Here is a 23495-nt window from a genome sequence, read left to right as displayed (position 1 = left end):
AGGGAGTTATGATGGAACACAGAGCCCAGGACATGAAGGCAGCAGAGGCAGATGGGCTGGGAGAGAAGGAAGTGGTCTAGGGTCTGCACTGAGCTGGGGGTGGGAGTGTTGGGGGCTGGGAGCAGTGTGAGGGTGGGTGGGGGGACATGACACCCTACTATAGTGTAGCCCTTGGCCTGAGGGGAGCGAGCAGCACAGAACATGAAGGAAAACAAGGAGGGCTTGAGGAACACTATGGTGTGCCTGCATGTGCCATGGCTCTTATCCCCACTGTGCAAAGACTTGAAGGCTCTGAAGGCCGCTTTCCCCCTTGGCTCCTGCATTTAGCAACCAGCTGCTCCTTGCTGGTCAGAACCCGGCTGATCCAGCAGCCTGCTCAAGCTGGTTTCGTCTTCCTCTCCATTTTGGAGGCCACCATGAAGCAGCATACACAGGATAACTAATAAACATTTGCGGGTGGTGAAGGAGGCGGGTCCCAGAGCCTGTGAACATCAGCTCTCAGTGGAGAGAATGCAGCCCTTGGCCTCTGTCCTCCCCCTAAAAGGGCTTCTGGGAGTGCCTGCAGAAGTTTGCTTAGAACATGTACTGGAGACCCTGCACAGGAGCTGGAAGGGCAAAGCCCCTCCCGACAGCCCCCTGGAGCTACCCTAGAAGGGCCACAGACCCAAAAGGGACTCTCCTCCAAAGGAAAGCCTTGCCATTGGCCCCATTTCAGATGGTTGGCTTTAGTATTTACTTTCATTTTTCATGGCTGAGCTCAACTCTGCCTTAAATTTACAGTGCCTCCTCAAGTCTTGGTCAACAAGACGGGAGCAGGGGCTAGGGTAGGGATGTGCATCACACAAATGTTGGTGGAAGTGCTCACTTTGTGCTTAACCAGTCAGTAGACTAAGAATGTGACAGAACGCACAACAGTACGCCTTCCTTCCTGGGGTCAGTCTGGGCACCGAGCCCAGTGAGGCAGCCACCAGTGAGGGCAGAACAAGGCTGCCAGCAAGCTCCAGCAACACCGCCCCACAGGGAGCAGGGGGCGGAGGCGGGGGGGAGCTAACTAAAGACCACGGTGAATATCGTGTGGCTGTAAAGAAGAATTAGAAGTTCTTTCTGATCCAATTTGGAATGACTGCCAAAACATACCTTGAAGTGAAAAGAAGGGCAGAGAGAACATGCACAGAAACACATGAGAAATAGAGGCAGGCTACGTGACTGGTAGGGACACAGTTTTAATATGTGCTCCATGGTGCCTTTTGAATTTTGTTCTGTGTGAATGCTTTACCTATTTAGGAAAGTAAGATAAAATTTCTAAATAAATAGGGGCGCCTGGGTGGCTTAGTCGGTTAAGCGTCCGACTTTCGCTTAGGTCATGATCTCGCGGTTCGTGGGTTCGAGCCCCGCGTCGGGCTCTGTGCTGACTGCCAGCTCAGAGCCTGGAGCCTGTTTCAGTCTGTGACTCCCTCTCTCTCTGACCCTCCCCTGCTTACGCTGTCTCTCTCTCTCTTAGAAATAAATAAAAAAAAAACATTTAAATTTCTAAATAAATAAATAGATGACATCCATCCTGCTGATGAACCCTCTTCAGGAATTATCACCTTAGTTGATGTGTCTGTTTGAAAGGGAGGCGAGGCTGTTCCATTATATTCACTCCTGGCATTTAAGGAACACTGAGCAAGGGCCCTGGAGCTACAGCACCCTGTAAAAGACACCGATTCCTGAAGTCTGTTTGACTCGACTAAGAGATAAAGAACATCAGAAATTCAGGAGATGATGAAGGTAGTCTCCAGTCTGCTGGGAAAGGTAGATAACGAAACCAAAAAGAAAGGTTGGTGTTGGCCTCATTAAGTCCTCATGGGTGGAAAATTTCAAGTTAGATCCCTGTCTCATACCTCCATAAAAACAGATTCCAGATGGGATTAAGAACCAATAGTAACAAAGTTAACATAAGTATTGGGAGAAATAGAACATAATATTTTTGTGATCCTGGGGTGGGGAGGGCCTTTCTTTTCAAGATAGAAAGATTCAATTAGAATCAACCCTCTATATCATCCACGTAACTTTTCTATAAATCTAAATGTATTCTAAAGTAAAATTTTAAAAACTCTACACTTTAGTTCACCAAAAGATATCATGCACAAAGGTTTAAAAAGGACAATGTACAGCCTTAGGAGAAAACATAGTTCTGAAGCATATATAACAAGCAATTATCACTGTTAATAAGAATGATTGCCCCATAGAAAAATGGGCAAGAAGCATCAAGATATAACTTACAATAAAAGACACACAAAAGACCACTGGCATCAGAGAAATAAAAATTAGAATCAGAGGATGACATTTTTCACTTACCAGAGTGACTAAAACTTACGGGCAAAACTGAGAATACGCAGTGGAGAAACATGCATTTTTATGTCCATTGGTGATATTCTCAATTGATACAGCTTTTTTTGGAGGCCAAATTTTAAATGTGTATACTTTAGGACTGCGATTTCACCTCAAAGAATTTATCGTATAGAAATATTTGCATAGATGTGCAAAGCTTGTACTCCGGAATACATATCCAGAATGGAGGACTGGTTGTGTGCATACCATGCAACACTACATGGCTATGAACAAGAATGAGGCCCATCATACACACATGTATATATGTATGTAAACACACACATGCATGTATACATATACATGAAAGTGAGAAAAACAAGTACGAATAATGTGGTCTGCTGGTGCAAACAGGAAACTGGGGCTGGACAACATGGGGTCGTGCAGGCATTTGGACTCCACTGTGCAAACAGGGGAGCTACGTGAGGCAGAGACACGATAATCCCATGTATCCACAGAGAGGACAGACTTTGAGAGGAGAGCAGAGACAACGCCACAACCACCATCCGGGTGAGAGATGTGATATGAAAGCAGGAGCAGGTGGGATGGAGGTGGCTGTGACCCAGACACATACCTGTTCTCATGGAGCTGACGTGGACAGGCAACCACAAACAAGGGTTTGGGATTTGGAGGGCAGAATGGACAGGATTTAGGGATGAACAGGGGTAATGAGCTGGGGATGAGAGAGACTTCCAGAACTACAATTTCTGACGTGTGCAATGCAGTGTGCTAGCTGTTTGGGGTTGAGCAGAGAGGCTTGAGGCAGAGGTCAGCCTTTTGAGATCATCTGGGAAGAAGTCCCACATGTCTGCGCTTAATGTAGATGGCACCCACTGAGGCACAGCTCTAGTGTTCCCACCTACAGGCCTCAGAGAGAGCTTCTAGAAACCCAGTTCTTTCAAATACAGAGCAACAACTTCCCTTTCAGGACTGTGGAGAGGCCTCCTCTCTTTCAACCAGATTCACAGACAAGAGATCAAACTCTCAGGATTGAATCTGAGCTCAGGAAGAGGGCATTCAGATGGGCCCTGGGGATGCGGGTCTGGATAAAATGCCAAACCTGCTTCCCGAAGCTGCTCCTGGGGAGGGAGGTGCAGGGGAATGGCCCCAGTGGACAGTTACTACAGAGGTGCCTGTGAAGGCTGGAGGTCTTCCTGAAGGGTCCTAGGACAGGCGTGGCTGGAAGGGTAGCCATCAATTTAGGGGAGAGGAGAGGAGAGGAGGAACGGTCTGCTCAGGGAAGGGCAAGGAATCCCCTGTGGCTGTAGCCTACAGTGGGGGAGGAAAGGAGAGGAGAGACTGGGGCCAGGTCCAGAGACTGGGCCTCATTGCCGCAAGCGCTGAGTTTGTTCACCTCATTCATTTACTTGAAAAAAGAATTTACAGAGTGCTGTAGTCTTGTCAGGCGCAGTTATAGATGCTGGGTGACACGGCAGTGACTCCACTAAGGGACCTGCTCTCCTGGAAGTAACATGGGGGAGAGTCACCATAAACAAGGAACAAACAGTGGGAGAATTTCTGGCAGAAGGCCATGCTGTGCAGAAAATAAAGCAGAATGATGAACTGAGAGTTTGGGAAAAGTGTGGGGGAGGGGTAATTAGGGGACTTCCTGCAGCAGTGGAGGTCTGAGTGACTAGAAGGAACCCTCTACTAAGAACTGGGAGCAGCAGGCGGGGCACTGCAGTTGGAAGCTAATTGTATAACGCAATTGTTTTGCTAATAAGATCATGTTAAGAAAATTAGGCTTTTTTCCCTTCCGTAATGAACTCATTAGTGAGTTGTATTTTTAGTTTTTCCTCCTGGGTTTTAGAGATGGGGCAGGAGGGGGAGGTTTGTTGGGACTGATGGGGAGGATTCTGGATCCCTATAACCGAGCCAGTCCCAGGGGAAGGGAGGAGCGTCAGAGGGAGGAGGCTGAGGTGGAGGAGCACCCACCTGCTCCTGGAGGTCACGTCCAGGAAGAAGTGCACGAGAGCCAGCAAGTTGTGGTGGTGATCAGACACCTTGCTCAGGGTGCAGCACAGCTTCTGGAGCTGTGGGGAGAGCAGGCATTAGGTGGGCTGTGAGAGGGCCCACCTTCCACCCTGACTTCTTGACCAGCCCACACAGCAGGCCAGCCAGAGAACAAGATGTGGGTCAAGGAAGCCGGGGACTGGAGGCAGTGTTCCCTGGCAGCCTAGTGGCCTCCAAGCCTGCTATCCCCACGGAGTATACTCAGGGGCACTTCAATCCCTAGTAACAAGGCTACGTGAGGAGGCTCAGGACCTTAGAGAAGAGACTAGGGCTTCGGCTTTGGCTCCTGGTACCTTGCGTGGCCACTCGTGGATGTTCTCAAGGAGCAGGAGCAAAAGCTGCTGAAGATCAGTCTTGGGCAGCAGGCGAAGCCCCACATCCAGGCCAACTCGGCACAGCAGCTCAATCAGGCCCAGGAGGTCCCCATCGGTGTAGGCCCCTGGCTGGGCTAGGGCACACAGCGTCAGGAACTGGAGAAGAGAGAGAATGGTAGTCCAGGGATGGCGTCCCTGGGAGACAGGGCTGGGCAGGAGGGGAGGGCACCATGAACCTCTTGGCCGTGCCAGGCGGGAACAGAGGAAAACAAGCAGCAAAGCCCAAAGTCAAACCCCCCACGGGGTACTGAGGTGGCAGGCCCAGGTGTGGGGGCTGTGAGCCTTCCACAGCATTAGTCCTGGTGGCTGGCATGGTGCCTGCAGGGCAACTACTGAGTAGGTCTGGAAGGCTAGCAGAAACGGGTGTAACTCACCTTATAGATGAAGCTCAGGCTCACATCCAAGGCAGTCTCTGGGGGGGCATCCTGCTGCTCACTCCAGCTCAGGCTCCTGCTGTTTTTAAGCACTCTAAGGTAAGACAAAAACAAAGTGAAGGAAATGGGAGGAGGTGGCCGCAAGGGGAAAATGGAGGCAGAGAGGGGGGTCTGTCGTTGCTCAAGAACAGAGAGCCCGTGGATGATGCATTCAGCCTGGGACACTGATGCTGTGTGTGTCAGTCATCTACTGCTACATAACAAATTACCTCAGAATACAGAGGCTCAAAAACAACAAATATTTATTACATTACACAGTTTCTGGGAGTCCTGAATCCAAGAGCAGCTTGGCCGGGTGGTTCTGGCTCTGGGTTTCTTGGGAATACCCCCTAAGTATTGGAGGTGGGGCTGCCATCATGTCAGGCTGGAGTGGGCTGAAGGAGCTGCTTGCAAGCTCACTCCAAGTTCACTGGTGTGCCCACCAGCAGGCCCGCACCCAGTTCTTTGCCACATGGGGCTCTCCAAAGGGCTCCTCAACTCGGCACCTGGCTGCCCCCTAAGTGAGTGACCTGAGAGAGGGGGGAATGCCAGAGACAGAAGCGCAGCCTTTATAAGCTAGTCTTGAAAGTGACATTCCCATCACTTCTGCTGATGCCTATGGTCCATGCAAGCCATCCAGACTCAGTGTGGGAGTAAGCCACACAAGGGTAGGAACATCAGAAAGTAGGGATCACCGGGGGCTGGCTCCCAACTGCTGCCATTCCAGCTGTGAGAAATAAGCCCACTGACCCTGTCAAAGGAGGGATGTGGAGACTCAGAGCACAGTGAAGCAAAGTTTGAATCAACATTCTTGCAAGAGCGGGTGTTTGACAGACAGGCACACTCAAGGCAGTTACAGCAGACAATTTATCTCCTAGCATGGAAGTCCCTCCCCTGGTTCCTCATTGGCTGAGTACTACAGAGGTTACAGCCTTACCCAGATGTCACCTATGCTCATGTAAGGCAAAAAATAGTCCGACTGGAATAAATATACATTCCCTGAGATGAAGCAGGGACTTTCAGTCCCGCTCCCTTTGTTCTTTGGTGCATGCTCATTGCAAAGTCTGTGAAAATAAGCCCTCTAAATGGAGAGCGAAAGAGCCAGAAAGTAAAATGTCTAAGGGTTGGGGATCCATTGTGGGGGTGGGGGTTTTGAACATATTTCTGATAGGTTATAAACCTGTTAAGTAGACAGCACAGCTTTAATTTGGTATTTCTGAAAATGAATTATCTCCCTTACTTCTCAGATAGCCAAACCTCCAGCTTTAGTTTTCTGGGACTTGGAGACCAGGAAATCATACTCCATTGCCCTAAAAGAGTCTTCCTCAAAAAAGTTCTTTGTCCGTACAGGTATGGTGACATTTTGTGTGTACTGAAAAGTACACTACATTGTAGCTTACATAAGGGGCTAGTTTCCAAAGTCAGCAAGTAATATGGTAAAAGAGTAAAAATTACCATTGAGAACCCCTCCAAAGATGTCACACTAACAGCCTGCCTACCCATAAGCCTAGCATGGCCAGTTTTCCCCTAGTGCGAAAACAAATCTGGTTGAGGGGAGATGAAGTTAGAACTTAGGGTCATACCGCCCAAAGAACAAAGCAAAAACAAAAACAAAACAAAAACAAAAAACACAAAAACCAAACCTCTTTAAAGACTAGAGTCATACTCAGGGTGGCAAGGTCCTTACAGTGAGAGAGATATCAGTAGACAGCAAAGTAGTACCACCTTTGCACAAACTTCCCAGGCACATGCTCACTGGATAAGAATCGAGCAGGATCAGCCTCACTAACTGATTCACTCTCTCTGGTCAAATGTATACTGTCAATTGCTGCATACTGTTGAGGTGAGTGTATGACCAGGCTCCCTGTGCTGTCCCATCCACTTCTCCCCTCTTAACTGGTTGGAGTTCCTGATAACAGCAGGCTCTCCACAAATGAAGATACTAATAACAACAATGCTTTTGGCAGTAACAGCCTCTAATGTAGCCACCTGACCACCGATGAAGGAAGTGCTGCATTCCTGCACGCTCCAGTGAAAAGTCTCTGCTCTTCTTTTACTTGGCACTTGTGCTGCTTCTCCAAGTTGAAGAAGGAGAAATCCATCTGGGTGCCTGGGAAACTGATGCCAACAAACCAAAGTCAAGGGGGTGGAGGACTAGGATTGGGCTTGGCCATTTTCCAAGATTTTAGCATTTATTAGGGGCAGAGAATAGGTGAGGCTGGCGTTTGCACATCTGGGCACCTGCTGGGCCTGTGTCAGTATATGAGAGGCACTCTGGTTTGCACCAGCCCGTGAGCATGAATGGGGTATGGAAGCATGAGTGAGAATGCTTTCAGACTTCCCAAAGGCTGGAGGCAGGCACAGAATTGACCATGACTCTGATGAAGAGGAACAGGCTTTAAGACAGTCTGGTGCCGCCAGAGGGAGGAGGAGTGTGGAAAACGTGAGCTGGGGAGGGAAGTGTGGTTGTGACAAGAACCCTCTCCTCCTTGGAAAGCAATGCCAGTCTTCCCAAGTGGAGAGGGCGGTGGACAGCCTCCCAGTGTGTGCTCCAGCATTTTGTGTGCCTCTTCTCCTTGGGAATAGCAGGCAACAGAATAGGGGTCCCTGTTCCCTGCCTTTCTGAGGTTCTGATGAACCACTTGCCTGAAACGTCTGCATCTTTGACTACTATTCTGGGGTGCAGCGCTGGCTGATTCCCAGGCCTCCATCCCCAGGCTCCCAGGAGGCAGCCACAGAACACAGGCATTCGTTCACAGCCTGGCAAGCTCACTCCCCTCCTGGACTCAGCAGGTGAAGAGCAACAGGATGGTCCCACCACTGGACTCCATGAACAAATCTCTTCATCCATCTTGCCCCTCCCCTCAGCCCTGACCCCTAGCTGGTAGGGTTAGAGTTCAGCCTGTGGCCAGCACCTAGCAGCTGAGCTGGAGCCTTGGTCATGACGACACCATTCTACACTCTGAGTGATCATAAGAGGGGCACGTCTTACATACTCTGACATTCTCAGCAGGAGAATGGTAAGGGAGCCGTAGGGGCATGGCCACCACTGTAATTGAGGGCCTTCCTGAAAGGGCCCAGTGGTCAGGGCTCCACCATGCAGGCTGTGAGCAGGGTGCTCTCCTCTAGGCCTGTACTACTAAACCAAACTGGACCTTCTGTCCAGGCTCTATGGGCCGAGGTCAGTGCAGTAAAGGGGATTTGAGGCTGACCTAATGGAAAGGGAGAGAGAAGGACATTTTACCTGGGTTGAATTACACGGTCTCAAGATGGCCAGTGATCAGCCTCCTGCACACTGGACAGGAAGCTCTTTCAATGGATTAACCATCAGTTAGTTACCCATTTGGTCTCTGACCAAGCTGCCCTTTCAGAGAACTAAGTGGATAAGTTTTCCAGTACCAGGCTATGGTAGTTTGGCAGCCAGTCCTGTGTATCTGACTGGGACTTTCGGCTGGACTTTGTAACCTGGGAGCAGCCTTGGAAGACCAGCCATCGCTACCAAGGACCTTCCCTGCTTTCTCAGGTGAGACTGGGGCACCCAACAAAGCGTGTCTGTGTAGCCGGGTGGCACCAGCCCCCTCAAGCCCTTCCTTCTGCTTCCTGGTCAGTGTTCATGCTCTGGTCCCTCTTCTGCCCTTTTGCCCCCACAGATCCTCCTGATTCCTCCCTCCCCAGCCTTGTCACCAGGCAGAGGGATGATTACATGGTCCAATAGCAGAAGGACTACATCTTTCTATGAGGAAATCTTGAAGCATTCGAGGAGATGGTGATGGGTTTCAAGGAAATCTGAGATGAGGAACAAATGGTGAAAGACCGGTCTTCCTCACTGAAATTAAAAGGGCAGTCCAGTTGTGGGGCCATGAGCAGAAGCATCCTAACCCCTCATCCCCAGCCTTCACCACTATGAGGGCTCCGTGGGTGCCCCGGAGGAGGCCCAGAGCATCTGTTCTGCTGGGGAGGAAGTCAACAGAGCAGTGTGAGATATAGAGCCACCTGGCATGGGATGGGCCTGAACTTGGTCAGGAACAGGGCAAGGAGGACGGTGGGGAGAAGGCAGCCTGCCCTGATGTGCTTCTTGTGGCCCATGTGTCCGTGAAGGGTGACATACCCTTCATGGAGGAGATGCCAGAACCTTCATAGTGCTTCCTGAATAGTCTAGAAAAGCTATCTTCCAACTCCCAGAGCCTCCCCAACTGCAGCAGCCAACCAGCAACTCAGCTAACCCACCCGAGCATCTCTGCTACCCCACATCTCAGGTACATCACCAAGGGGTCTCCAGGATGTGTCTGTTTGCTTTTCTTTTTCTCTTCTTTTTTTAACATTTATTTATTTTTGAGAGACAGAGACAGAGTGTGAGTGGAGGAATGGGGGCGGGGGACAGGTGGGGAGGAGGGGCAGAGAGAGAGGGAGACACAGAATCCAAAGCAGGCTCCAGATTCTGAGCTATCAGCCCAGAAACCCACGGGGGGCTTGAACTCACAAACAGCAAGATCCTGACCTGAGCCGATGTCGGCCACTCAACCAACTGAGACAGCCAGGTGCCCCTGTTTGTTTTTCAAAAGGAGGCTGTGTTCAGGCAGAAAATCCTCCTTAGCCTGAGTGGCTGGCAGGCAGTCCCAGCCTGTTCTTATAGGGTCACAATAGGGAAATCACCCCTGAAGCCATTGGCTGGATCCTCTGGGCCAGTTCTGACTCCTCTGTGGGGTGACGGTACCAACAGTGTGAGGCCCAAGGAAAGAGGTAGGCTGTCCAAATGGCACATCTGGGAATGTGACCATGCAGTTCTGGGATCACTCTGGGACAACACGGCTTAGCCTTCCTCTTTATCCAGGGCCAACTGCCTTATAATGCATGCTAGGGTTTGTGTTCCCAAAGATTTGAGGTGGCAGATTTAAACAGCCATAGTTCTAATACCCATCTGCCCCCTGTGGCCTCCAAAGAGGATGGATTTGTCCTGAAGCCTAAGGGACAGGAAGCTGTCAAACTCAGGAGGAGGGGAGAAGGTGGCTCTTTGCAGAGTGCAGAGTAAATTGGGTGGTTATATGCCCAGTGGCACCTCTCACTTTCCAAGTGGACACCAAGTACTCATCACAACAGTTAGAAATAGCTCTTCTCAGCATCTCCCAGGACCTTCCCCCAACCTGCATTTGTTTTTCTAAGTGTAATTCTTTCCCCGACTCATTCTAGAAGGCAGTGTGCCTGAAGCTCTATCTTGGGGAAGAGGCAAATGGCTTATTACACCAGACATGGAACCCCACGGGAAGGGGGAGGGGCAGGAGCGAGGCAGGCTGGCACATGCGCGGGGTATTTATAGCAGAGCGAGTGTGGTTTGGTCTGGTTTGGTTTGGCAGACAATTACTAAACACAGTCGTGGAACAGGTTCTTAAGGAAGCTTTGGCCTTCCCTGCGTAGGAACACCCGCCCGCCTGCAACAGCAAGCATAAAGGTCCCTGCACCTCCTGGGGCCAGAAGATTGTCACCAGGATGATGGGGGTGAGTTCCCGTGTAACAGCCTGTCCAGGGCTCTAAATACCCTGTTATATGTTCTCAAAGAATTGTCAAGGAGTTTGAATGTAATATAATCTGTAGAACAAGTTTATAACATATAACACTTTCACAACTCAGACCTCCTCACTATCCACCCAACAATAGTCATTTATGTATTGTATGGCTCTGCTCCTAGGGGGCAGGGACAATGCCTATGCAAATTAGCACCCCCCAACCCAGATCAGCACACAAAGGGGGCACCCACAGAACAAAACTGGCTATTGTGGAAATCACATGTAAAATTGTGCCTTGCTGGCCATGGGTTGATATTAGATAATGGGCCAAAACTGAGGCTTAGAGGCAGACCAGAGACTGGGACATGTCCTGGAAGAGGAGGGGCATTGAGGGCTCTGAGTCACCAAGGGGCAAGAACAGATGTCAGCCGAAGCAGCAAGACTCATCTGTGCCTGCCTCTTCTGTCCCCCAGACTGGGAGCACAGTCACTTATCCAACATTCACCATTTGCTATTTGTGGAGTGATACTCATCCTCGAGTACTTGTGTGTGGTGGTTGTTCTTAGACTCTGTTTCGCCATGTGGGCTAGAGCTTGAGTTTGGGAATTCTTTTAAACTCCCCCCCTCCACCACCAAATGCACATAATTTTATATAATAATCAGAGGAAATCTTTCCTCTTTTTTCCTAAATGTTCATCTATTTTTGAGACAGAGAGCATGTGCACAAGTGCACAGATGGGGGAGGGGCAGAGAGNAGAGAGAGAGAGAGAGAGAGAGAATCCCAAGTAGGCTTCACACTCAGCATAGAGCCTGATGCAGGCCTTGAACCCACAAACTGTAAGATCATGATCTGAGCCAAAGCTTAACTAACTGAGCCACTGAGGCACCCCACCCTTTTCTAACTTATAAATGCTCATGGAGCAGAGGATACAAACAATAATGAAATGGATAGTTTTATACAATGAATGGCCTATTATGTTGTTTTACCTTTATAGAACAGGACATTATGATTTTTTTTCTTCCCTCCCATCCCCCCAGAATAGGAAATACTTTAATACTTCCTGGCATGAATAAATTTTCAAAAGAATGGATCTCTCTTTTTTTGGGGTAATATTTTGCTTTTTTTTTTTTTTTTAACATTTTAACTGAGGTGTAACTGATACGGGAAAACCTGCACATATTTAATGTATCCAAATTGACAGATTTGAAGTGAGTTCCCCAGCTGCTGAACAAATGAGAAAGGACAGCGAGGAAAGGCCAGGACTCACCTCCCGCTGTGCTGACAGGGCTCGCGCAGGCCCAGAGCAGGGCTGCAGGCTCCCAGGCTGTGAACCGCCTCCGTGACCTCTTGCAGGGAGGGGCACCACCAGTGCTTGTCTCCATCTGTCAGGCCAAAGGAGAGCAGAGGGTTAGTCAGGGAGGGCAGAGGAGGACAGGCACACGACTCCCACGGGAGGGCTCGGCATGACAGCCCCCTGGCCCAAGGGGACCCGCGTCTGCATTCTCTGGGACCACAGCTGTTTTCTGGAGCAATCAAGCAACAGCGGTTTTGAGACACCTGCAGCTTTGGGAAACTGGCTGTTCATATTCTCCTGTCTTCAAGCTCTGGCCACCTTCAAGTGCGAGGGCTCCAGCAGAGCACGGAGCTGCCCAGAGCTGAGCCAGATGAAGACACCTAAACCAGAGGCCTCAAAACTGCAAGATGCGGGAGACAGGAGAGTCTCTGCAGCCCCAGGACCTCTGCCACCTAAGGGCTGAGGCCAGCTCTGAGCCTCCTGCTGACTTGACACAGCCCTTGCTGCAACACGTGGGTACACCCAGGTCCACCATTCCAGACGAGGGCACTCTCTGCAGCCTGGGAGGTGTCTTCGCAGCCAGCTTGAGTTCAAAGTACTATTCTCTCTCGACTGTTGTGACAAAACGTGAATAATCTGACCACACCAACAGAGAGAGAAAACCTTCTGTACTCCGGGGCTTTTCTTACGTCAGACTACTTATGGGCATTTTCAGAATCAGGAAGCTAGGAAAACAAAAGACATGGAGGATGGTATTTCCCAAAGATGGCTGCAAGAGTGTCTCCTTCGCATGCGCTCTTATGCGCTCTTCTGCGTGGTGACCTCTCCACACCCCAGCAAGGGGTGGAGTCCATGTCCGCACACTATCATTCTTCTATATTATCTTACTGATTGATTGATTTTGCTTCTCGTCTCTCCCTATTAGAATGTAAATACCCCTCCACCCCTGCACACCCAGTGCCTACAGGAGGGGTTGGTGGGTGGGAAAGCTCAATGAGAGAATGGAAGCTGAATGGAGAGAATCCTAAACAAAGCTGATTGAGTAGTACCTGAATAAGAGGGAATCTTCAGGTTCCCTGTTCAGATAAGCTGGCAGCATCAAGAACCTTGACAAATGTTGAATTTGACAGCAGGTGATGCGTCAGAATCAGGAACTTGGAAACTAGGCTAGGCGCGCATTAGTAGCATATGCTTGACCCTCTGCCTTTCCAGGGGTGCGCATTCCCTCTGAGACGCCCACCTCAGTGGATCCCCATGAGCTAGAACCATGCCAGGTGCCCAAGATAAAAAGGTGGCTGGGTGGAGACCTTGACCTCAGGCGCTCACAGCCTAGGAGGGAAAGGAGCCAGGCAGATAAATAAACACAAGGGCATGTGCTCAAAATCAACCAAAGCACGTGGAAGGTGCAGAGTCTGCTCAGAGGGGGTGTTGCTTGGAGGTGGGGGGAGCAGGGAAGGTGAGGAGTTGAGGCACAGGTAACGGGCAAAGGGACAGAAATGACAAAGGCAGATGCAAAAAACAGCATATCATGTCCAGTGACTCAAGGCAAGGAACAGAGCATCCTAAACTCCATAAGAAGTTCCAGCAAGAGTCTGGTATGGCTGCAGAGCCAGCAGCTGGGGGAATGGCCGGCAGGGGGTCTCTGAGTCTCATCCAAGGACATCTCTTCTGCTGGCATCGGGTGTCTCTCTCTGGAAATGTATATGGGTCGGGGCTCACCCAACAAGTAATTAGACTCTTGGAGGAGGAAAAACTTTCTTGTTTGTTTTTTTTCCTCTCTGGCAACTTAACAAGTAAGAGTAATGATACCCCTTGCCCGCTGCACAAATGAGGTGGGAAGAATGAAGTCTGCAAAACACAATGAGATTCCACTAGAGAGAGAGAGCTGTTTACTAGGGCCCTTGGGGGACTGTGCACGTACGCACACGCATGTGTGGGCAGGCCAATGAACTTTCTAGGCATGTGCAAAGAGAATCCACCGCGGTGAGGCCCTGGAGACCCAGCTGGGCAGGAACAGCCTGCCAGCAGTGCAGGACCCCAAAGGGTGCTGTGCATGGCCACCTTCTCACCACTCCTTGGCCCGTGCAGGTGCATCAGCTGCTTTAAGACCCCTGGGAACAGCAGCGCAGGTGCCACCAGCTTCAAACCTGGAGCCGTCCGTCTACTGTCTCTCTTCCCTGCCCCCACCCAGTAATTACTCCACACCACAGCTTGACCAGGCTGATGGGACAGGAGCAGTTTCAGAGCAAGGGACCTGGGATGCCTCGGGATAAACCAATCAACAGCCCTGGAAACTGGTTAAGCGACGACAGGCACCCCAGAGCCCATAATTAACACTGCCTATAAGTAGGCCATGTGCTCAGCTTTTCCTGAGCGCTGTTTGTCCCAAGTGGGGGTTTTCTGGAGGGCTTGACACAGAACCAAACTCAGACACAAGGCTCTGGTTCCAAATCCCTAACTCAGTTTCTCCACACCCACACCACAGTTGTTTGAGGTGACTCCCCAGAGGAGTATCGGGGGCCCTGTGCCTTTTTAAATGCCACGGCTAAAAGCCCTGAGCATCTGGGCTCTGTTTAGAGACTGTGATTCTGAAAGCATCCCTTGAGGTGGTTCTCCTGGGATGGAACTGATGCTTCGGGGGAAGGCAGGGGAAGAGAAGCACTGGGCCTAAAATAAAAGTGACTTTTCCATCTGTGCCTCAGAAGAAGCATTGCTTCACGTAACACCACCGCCTCCGTTCTCCTGGCACTACTTGCAGGGAATGGGAAAACCAAATACATCCCAAGAAGCTCCCTGCTCGACATGCTGGCCCCAGCGGCTCCTCTTCCTAGGCCTCTGTCACAGCTTCTCACCCACCAGCTCCTGTCTTGGGCCTTAACAGTCAGATACAGGGCACAGGGTCCATGGGGTTCTGGTCTTTTTCACCCCCCTCCCCATCCTCCAAATTGAATTGCTAATGATGAATATTCTGGGGTGGCTACCTTGAGAGGGCCAACCATGTGCCTGGGTCTTGATTCCCTGACACCATCTTAAAGACCCTACAACTCTCCAGGAAGGGTTCCCCACCAGCTTCAATACGGGGTGGTGGTTCCTAAAGGAAAGTAAGATACTGACCCATCAGACTGGGCCCAGATCCCAGCTGGAGTGTGAGACTCACCGCATTTACAATCTGTTAAAAAACAAAATCCAGGGGCGCCTGGGTGGCTCAGTCAGTTAAGCGTCCCACTCTTGGTTTTGGCTCAGGTCATGATCTCACAGTTTGTCAATTTGAGTCCTCTCAGGCTCTGTGCTGATGGCGCAGAGCCAGCTTGGGACTCTCTTGTCTCTCCCTCTTTGCCCCACCCTCCCTCCCTCCCTCCCTCTCTCTCTCTCTCCCTCTCAAAACTAAATAAACTTAAAAAAAAAAAAAAAACTTAAAAAAAACCCACCCAAATCCAACCAAGTAAATTTACGGATCAAACTGGCTTTATGAACCAGCAATTCATGAACCAGGTAGCACCCCACCTGTCAGGCAAAGGGGTTTTCCAAGGAGTTGTACAAAATGGCAGGTTTTTAGAGGAAGGAAGGTGGGATGAGAAAGTTGTTAGCAAAAGGAAAGAAAGGACTGTTCCAAGCAAGGCCACCTCCCCTCAGTGACAAAGGGCAGGGCGCCTTATTATACAGATTACCTCAGGAGTGCCTATCACACAATTCCTGACTGACAGACTGACACTTCAGGGGAGGCTGAAACTGCCATTAGGTTAGTATTAAGCCCTGGTTTGGGGACTTGGCCTATGTGACATCATTTTGGGCTTGTGGGTATTCTTTTCAACACATCTTAGCATTTCTAATCCTCCCAATAACTTAACTTCCCTCTGCACTTTTTCTTTAATGTTTATTTAGAGAGAGAGAGAGAGAGTGTGTGTGTGTGTGTGTGTGCGCAGGGGGGGGGGAGAGAGAGAGAGAGAGAGAGAGAGAGAGAGAGAGAGAGAGAGAGAGAGAGAGAGAGAGAGAGAGAGAGAGAGAGAGAGAGAGAGAGAGAGAGAGAGAGAGAGAGAGAGAGAGAGAGAGAGAGAGAATCCCAAGCAGGCCTCACTTAGCACAGAGCCTGACACAGGGCTTGATCTCATGACTAAGAGATCATGACCTGAGCCAATATCAAGAGTCAAACACTTGGGGTCCCTGGGTAGCTCAGTCAGTTAAGTGTCCGACCTCGGCTCAGGTCATGATCTCATGATTCTTGGGTTCAAGTCCTGCATCAGGCTCTGTGCGAAACGTTTGCTCAGAGCCTGGAACCTGCTTCAGATTCTTCAGATGCCTCTCCTCCCCTTATACTCTGTCTCTTAAAAATAAATAAACGTAAAAAAAAAAAATTTTTTTTAAAAAGAGTCAAATGCTTAACTGACTGAGCCATCTAGGTTCCTCCCCGCACTTCTGTATTTAAATTTACACTTGTAAAATATCACCCGCTTTAGTCAATCGGCCTTAGCCTGTCATTTAAACTTTAAGCACTCAGTAAATGGTAACTGAACACCAGGTGTTGTTCTAAATGCTGGGGGCCCAGTAGAGAACAAAAGAGACAATGTTTTCTCTCCATGAGAAGTTGTCTCATGGAGCTGATGGTTTAGCAGGGAAACAGACAAGACACACGAAAAATAAATACACAGAACGATGCTGGGTGGCATAAATGGCAGAGAAGGAATGTAGCTGGGGTGCTGCAGGGGGGCAGCTACAGACAGGAGGAGGAGCCCAGGGAGCACTCTGAGTCCAGGCTGCCATTCCTTGTTGACTTGGGCCCAGCCTGGAGCCCAGGGTGCTGAAGGGGTGAGGGGAGGAGCACACAGAGAGGGAGGAGGGAACTGCCTGAGACAGGGACGCTGAAGGGACTCGAAGGAAAACTGCTTTTCACTCCTTTTCCAGCGTCTGTTCTTGCTAGGACCTGCTGCCCTACCTTGCACATGCCTTACAGTACAAAGAATGGAGGTGCGAACTGTAGAGGTCAAGGAGTTAATGATTTCTTTGCAATTTTCCAGCACAGTAGATAACATCTAAGGAGGGACCGGGTGGGTCATCCATGTACGTGTTCCAAATGGCTTGACGTTAGACACTGTGACGCCAAGACCCCCTGGCTCCAGAGCATAAGTGACTTAGGGAGAACACCTGGACCCCTGTCCTTGTTCTGACCAGTTCCCGGGTACCTGAGAGGACTCGCACACCCCCCTCAATAAACCCCCAGACCCCACGCAAATGAGAGGCCCACTTTCCCAGACCCTCCATCCGCTATACTCTGTCCCTTATGCTGCTCAGTAAACTCTGCTCTCACTTCCTCCCAGTTCACTTCCATTTCTATCCTGTGCGAAGCCTGTGGGACCCCCTCTGGGTCCTCGGCTGGCCGGCCCATATCACACCCACCCTGCAGACTGAGGCAAGGAAGAAGGCAAAGGGAAGCAACTGGTCTTAGGAGGATGGAGTGATGTTATTATCAAAGGGATCCATGTATGTGGTAAAAACACAAAATTCCATCAAGTCCGTATCTTAAAAACATGAACATCTCATCGCCCCAACAACAGTGTGAGCACAGGATGGAGCCCGGCATTCTCCCGACCCTGACGCTGCCTCTCCTTCGGACAACTGCGTGCCCGGGACCCGGATAAGCTCTGACCCACCTTCTCTTCTTGCCTCTCATGTCTGCTCCTTCTCTGGACGGCTCTATCTACCCACGTCTTTCCAGTCTTCTTTTAATCCCTCCTCTGCCATGCAATCCACCCCACTGACCTCTTTATTTTCCCTTTTCTACCCACTCCCCCTGAGCTGAGGCCCTCCCTTTAGTGCCCCCACAACCTCCTGCTTGCCTTGCTGTAACCCAGCCTGCATGCACCCATCCCCCCACACTCACATATACACCTCCATATCCACCCAGCACATACATCCTCACATATACATCTCCATATGCACTCACCACACACCCTCACACATACATCCTTACATCCATCTACAACACACACATCCTCATACACTCATATACACCCCCATATCCACTCACCACACGCACCCTCACACACTCATATACATCCCTATACCCACCCACCACACATCCTCACATACATATACACCTCCATATCAACTCACCACACACACAACCTCACACACTCATATACACACCTATATCCACTCACCACACATCCTCACATACATATACACCCCCATATCCACTCATCACACACTCATATACACCCCTATACCCACTCACCACACACACCCTTACTCACATATACACCCCCATATCCACTCACCACATATCCTCACACATACATATATACTCCAATATCCACTCACACACACCCTCACACACACATACACCCCTACATCCACCCACCACACACACCCTCACACACACACCCATATCCAGCCACCACACACATATCCTCACACACTCATATACACCCCATATCCACCCCACACACCGTCACACACACACATATACACCCCTATATCCACTCACCACACAACCTCACATGCACACACATATATATCCCTAATCCACCCACCACACACACCTTCACACACATATACACCCCTATACCCACCCACCACACACATACTCTCAAATATACATATATACTCCTATATCTACCACCCCCAGACATATACTCCTATATCCACCCCCATTACACACTCATATACACTCCCATACCCACCCACCACACACACACTCTCACCCAGACATACAACCCTATATCCACCCATCATTACACATCCATACACACCTCTATATCCACTTATACACCCACCTGTCACACCCACACCCACCCTTCACACCCACTCATATATCCATCCACTGCACACATACCCATACACACATATATACTCCCATACCCATCTACCTACCACACACACACATCTATACATGTCACCCATCTACTCATACAACACACCCTACTCACTGCACACACACTACACCCATCCATAGACACTTCTGCACCACACCTACACCACATCCACACTCACTACGCACACACGACCCATCTGTACACACACCAGACACAGCCACCATCCAACATACACATACACACCACGCACACCGTACATACCATCTCACACACACACATCACACACACACACACCCGTTCATACACACACATAGCCCCTATCCACACACACACCCACATAGTCTCCATTCCCCTCCCCCCCACAGGTCTCAGTCAGCCCCTAGACCTCTAATTGATGGGAGTGAGGGTGTGAACAGGATAGGTGACGCCGTCCCCAGGCCACCTCTCCTCTCTCCTGCCCTCTGTAACTCATACCGCTGCCAGGTGTCACCTAACACCATTGAGCATTCCTGGCCCCCAGTGTAAGACAGACTTATATTGTGCCAAACCACTGAACCATTCATAACTCTAGTACCAGGTTCTGCTGCAAATGACAAAAAGACTAAAAACAAAACAAAAAACTACCTGGGCTTAAATAAGCTAGAATTTTATTTCTCTCTGATGAAAAAGTACAGAAGTGGGTGAGCCACACTGGTACAGAGACCTGACTGATCTGGAGGATACTGGGTGCCTGCCATTCTCGACATGTGCTCCTCCTTCTTAAGATCACCTCATGGTCCAGGATGGCTGCCAGAGGCCTAGCTGTCACATCTCAACTCCAGGAAACCAATTCTTTGCTTTGCTACCTTAGTATGCACTCTTGGGTTATTTTTAAGGATATAAGATCCCCCCAGTATGACTCAGGGAGGCAGCAGCAAACTACCCACTCACATTTAAAAAGCAAGAATTTGAGTCTGATTTAGACTCAACCAAGAGCTTCCCGTGTAATGTCCCTGAATGCATGGCCTACCAGGTTTTCTCTCACTTTGGATTTCTGAACCTGAGATTTCTGGAATATTCCCAGTCTCTAGATTAAAATGAAACAGAAGATAGCCAAATGCTGTCGAGGATGTGGAGCAACAGGAACTCTCGTTCATTGCTGGTGGGAATGCAAAATGCTACAGCCATTTTGGAAGACAGCCTGGCAGTTTCTTTCAAAACTAAACATACTCTTACCATACAATCCAGCAATTGCGTCCCTTGGTATTTACCCAAATGAACTGAAAATGTACAGCCACGCAAAAAGCTGCACGTGAATATTTATAGCAGCTTTCCTCATAATTGTCAAAGATTGGAAGCTATGAAATGTCCTTCAGGAGGTGACCAGATAAACAAACTGTGGTACATCTACACAATGGAATACTGTTGAGTGATACGAAGAAATAAGCTATCGTGCCATGAAAAGGCACCTCCAATACATACTGCTTAGTGAAAGGAGCCCAGTCTGAAAAGGTTACATACCACATGATTCCAACTATACGACATTTTGGAAAAGGCAAACTCTAGGGACCATAAAGAGATCAGGGGTTAACGGGAGTCTGGAGGGAGACGGGGAGGAATGAACAGGTAGAGCACAGAGAGAATTCAGAGCGGTGAAACTACTGTGTATGATATAGTAATGATGGACACAGGCCGTACATTCACCCAAACCTACAGAATGTACAACCAAAAGAGTGAACCCCAATTTAAACAATGGCCTTCAGTTAATGATAAGGTATCAATAATGGCTCATTAATCCTAACAAATACAGCATACAAACACAAGATGTCAGTAGTAGTAGAAGAAACTAGGTGCATATTAGGTTGGGAAAGGAGGGGGGTGGGTAGTATGTGGGCACTGCTTTCCAGTCAAATATTCCATAAGCCTGAAACTGTCCGAAAACGACAACAACAACAACAACAAAAAGGAAGAACTTCTTAAAAAAAAGAAAAGAAACAGAGGAAAAAGCCTCCAGACACAGCACCGTGGGCGGCACTTCCCCACAGTCTAAGGGATGGTGGTGTTCGCTGCATTCCGGATCAAGGACCCAGCTGAGAACCGAATGCTGTGGTTCTCAGATTCATCTGTACATTCTGGAATCACTGTAGGGAACAGCTTCACAAGTTACTGCCACCTGTGCCCCCCCCGCCGTGACTGTGGTTTAATTAGTCTGGCTTGGGCTCTGGAATTTAAGAAAAAAATCCCAAGTGATTCTACAATGCAGTCACCTTGGGAAGCCAGCGAACTAATGAAAGCCATGGCCTTCACACCAGAACTGCACTGGGGGACTCACCCTCACATGCTCTGGCGGGTGCTGAGGGTGGGTGGGTGTGGGGAGGAACACAGAGGGACATCCCCACTCCACGTACAACCACAGCTCTCAGCCTTGCCTCCAAGCCCAGGAGCCCAGGGGTCCTCAGAGGCAGCTGTTTACTGCAGTCATCTGGGGAGGTTTTAAAATGTCCCTCTCCAGGCTGCACCTCACAACAATCTCAGAGGGCAAGATCCCTGCCTCGGCATGGGACAGCTCAGACACAGTCCTAGGGGAGCTTTATGATCAGGGTCCGAAGACAAATAATTAAGAAGTGCTTACCATATTCCTGTATGAGGTTTGTGCACTTGGCCAAAGTCCTCATAACCTGGCACTTTCTCAGCCTGGCTGCACAGTAGAATCAGGGAGCTTTAAAAGTCTGTGCCAGGCAGTGTTGTAAGTGTGTTCCAGAAGCGGACCCTGCTGAGCCTCAGCAGCAGCCATGGAGAGGCAGCATACAACCCCAGCTGTGCAGGTGGTTGGACAGAGAGAGAGGCAAGTCAGAAGGCAAATGCTCCAGAAGGCAGGGACACGAGGAAGATGCCAGCTGGGCTGGGGTGATGCACACATGCCTGTCTCACCGGGGTCCCTGCATTCTGACCTCGGAAGATAGGATAGCATGTCTGGAGTTTGGCCTGCACACACAGCTCCACAGCTGACCAGGATCAGAGGGGCTGGTGGGGAAAGATGCTGATGTCCATTGCGGGCAAGGCACACATTCCTCGACACCCAGCCACACATTCAACGAATACCAGCCGAGTCCTACTGTACACTGGCTCGTGTAGCTGCCAGGAACTCAAGAGAACTTAAAGACAAGTGAAGCCACAGTCCCTGCGCTCTGGAGCTCACAGCCTAATGGGTGAGATGAGATGAGCCAAATAATGCACACATCAACTATGACCAGAGCCACAGAGAGTGGAAAGGGAGTGAGAGAGGGGACAGAGCTGGACAGGTCAGGGCAGACCTCCCCAACGAGGCCGCGCCAGCGGGGCTCACTGGTCCAGGGGCAGAGATGGAGTTGGGAAGGCAAAAGGTAGAGGCTGAGAAAAGGAAGATATCATCCAGGGGGGAGAAAGCGGCACGTGCAAAGCCCCTATAGCAGGAGGGGAGATAAGCAGAAAAGGCCAGGGAGCAGAGAGAGCCAGGCAGAGAAGATAAAGCGATCTGGACTGAGGGTCCAGCCCACCACATAGGAGACCGTATGTCTTCACACACTGTGAAGCTTGGGCTTTCTGGCTACCTGATTATCTGAGAAAGGGTGCTGTGCTGATTAAATGAGATAGGCAAAGCCCTGAGCTCCGTGCCTGGCACAAGCTGTCTAGAAATGTGAACTATTATTTTCAAGGAAACAACTTTTATTATCACAACAGACAATAATATGTTTTTAAAAGGAGGATCAATTATGAAGTTGAATTACTGTTATTGTCAGGTTCCAACTGAGACTTTGAAGAGGCTGTGCTGAGCAAATGACATCTCTGAGGGGGCTGAGGGCTGGGTTCTCCAGGGTGGTCCTCAGGCTGTTTGCCTGCTCATTTGGACCTGCACAGTGTTCTCACGGTACCAGTGTGCAGATTAGGAGTGCAGCTGGATCCCAGCCTGTCTGCTTGGCCCAGAGACAGAGGCACCTGCCCCGTGAAGGTTACGCCCACGTAAGCGGAGGGTCGGGCCCTGGGCCCAGCACAGATGTGCTCCCTGCATGCGATGGTTACTGCCACACCACCACGGGAGGTGGAATCCACTAGCAAGGCTGTATGGAGCCCCAAGGGGCAGCTGTCCACAGGCAGGGCCTCTGCCTAGGGAGGCTCCAGGAGGCTCTGAGTGGGCTGTCTCCTACCACTCCAGCAGGAGGCTGTCCCGACCACCAAGAGACGCAGATCAGGTGAAGTGGGGACAACTCCTAATAAGACAGTGAAGAGCAGGGGCACCTGGGTGGCTCAGCTGGTTAAGCATCTGACTTCATCTCAGGTCATGATCTCATGGTTCCTGAGTTTGAGCCTCGCATCGGGCTCCATGCCAACAGCTCAGAGCCTGGAACCTGCTTTGGATTTTGTGTCTCCCTCTCTCTGCCTCTCCCCTGCTCATACTCTTGTCTTTCTCTCTCCAAAATAAATAAACATTAAAAAAAAATACAGTGAAGAGCAGAAAGGGTCAAATGAATCTATAGACTAAGGGGATGTTGACTGCTTAAAAATCATCTGAGAAGACAAAACAAAAACCAATCATCTGAGGATAGGGTGAGACAGAAACGGCCAAAACGGAACTAGACAAATTAAGAAGAGGGAGCAGAATACTTGTGCTGCTTTGCTCCTTTGGTTTATATAATGATGTCTGAGTCATAAAGAAGTATGTTTTCGTTTTGATAATAGCTATCATATCGTGAGTGTCCACTAT

The 23495-nt window shown here is 49.8% G+C and overlaps 1 protein-coding gene across 4 annotated transcripts in view; it reads right to left on the bottom strand.

Annotated features, from left to right (window-relative positions):
- FAM178B (family with sequence similarity 178 member B) overlaps positions 1-23495 on the bottom strand; it is a 113539-nt gene that overhangs the window by 33377 nt on the left and 56667 nt on the right. For all 4 annotated transcript variants that reach the window (XM_077749237.1, XM_077749239.1, XM_077749238.1 and 1 more), the window contains exons 9-12: positions 11940-12054; positions 5132-5225; positions 4677-4853; positions 4306-4403 (exon numbers count right to left, since the gene is read on the bottom strand). In XM_077749237.1, coding sequence (XP_077605363.1) covers positions 4306-4403; positions 4677-4853; positions 5132-5225; positions 11940-12054 — 484 coding nt within the window. The remainder of the gene's footprint in view (positions 1-4305; positions 4404-4676; positions 4854-5131; positions 5226-11939; positions 12055-23495) is intronic.

Source organism: Crocuta crocuta, unplaced genomic scaffold, assembly GCF_008692635.1.
Source record: "Crocuta crocuta isolate KB4526 unplaced genomic scaffold, BGI_CrCroc_1.0 scaffold118, whole genome shotgun sequence".
NCBI classification, from domain to species: Eukaryota; Metazoa; Chordata; class Mammalia; order Carnivora; family Hyaenidae; genus Crocuta; species Crocuta crocuta.
The sequence above is the reverse complement of the archived record's forward strand: the minus strand, read 5'-3'. Positions and strand labels throughout refer to the sequence as shown.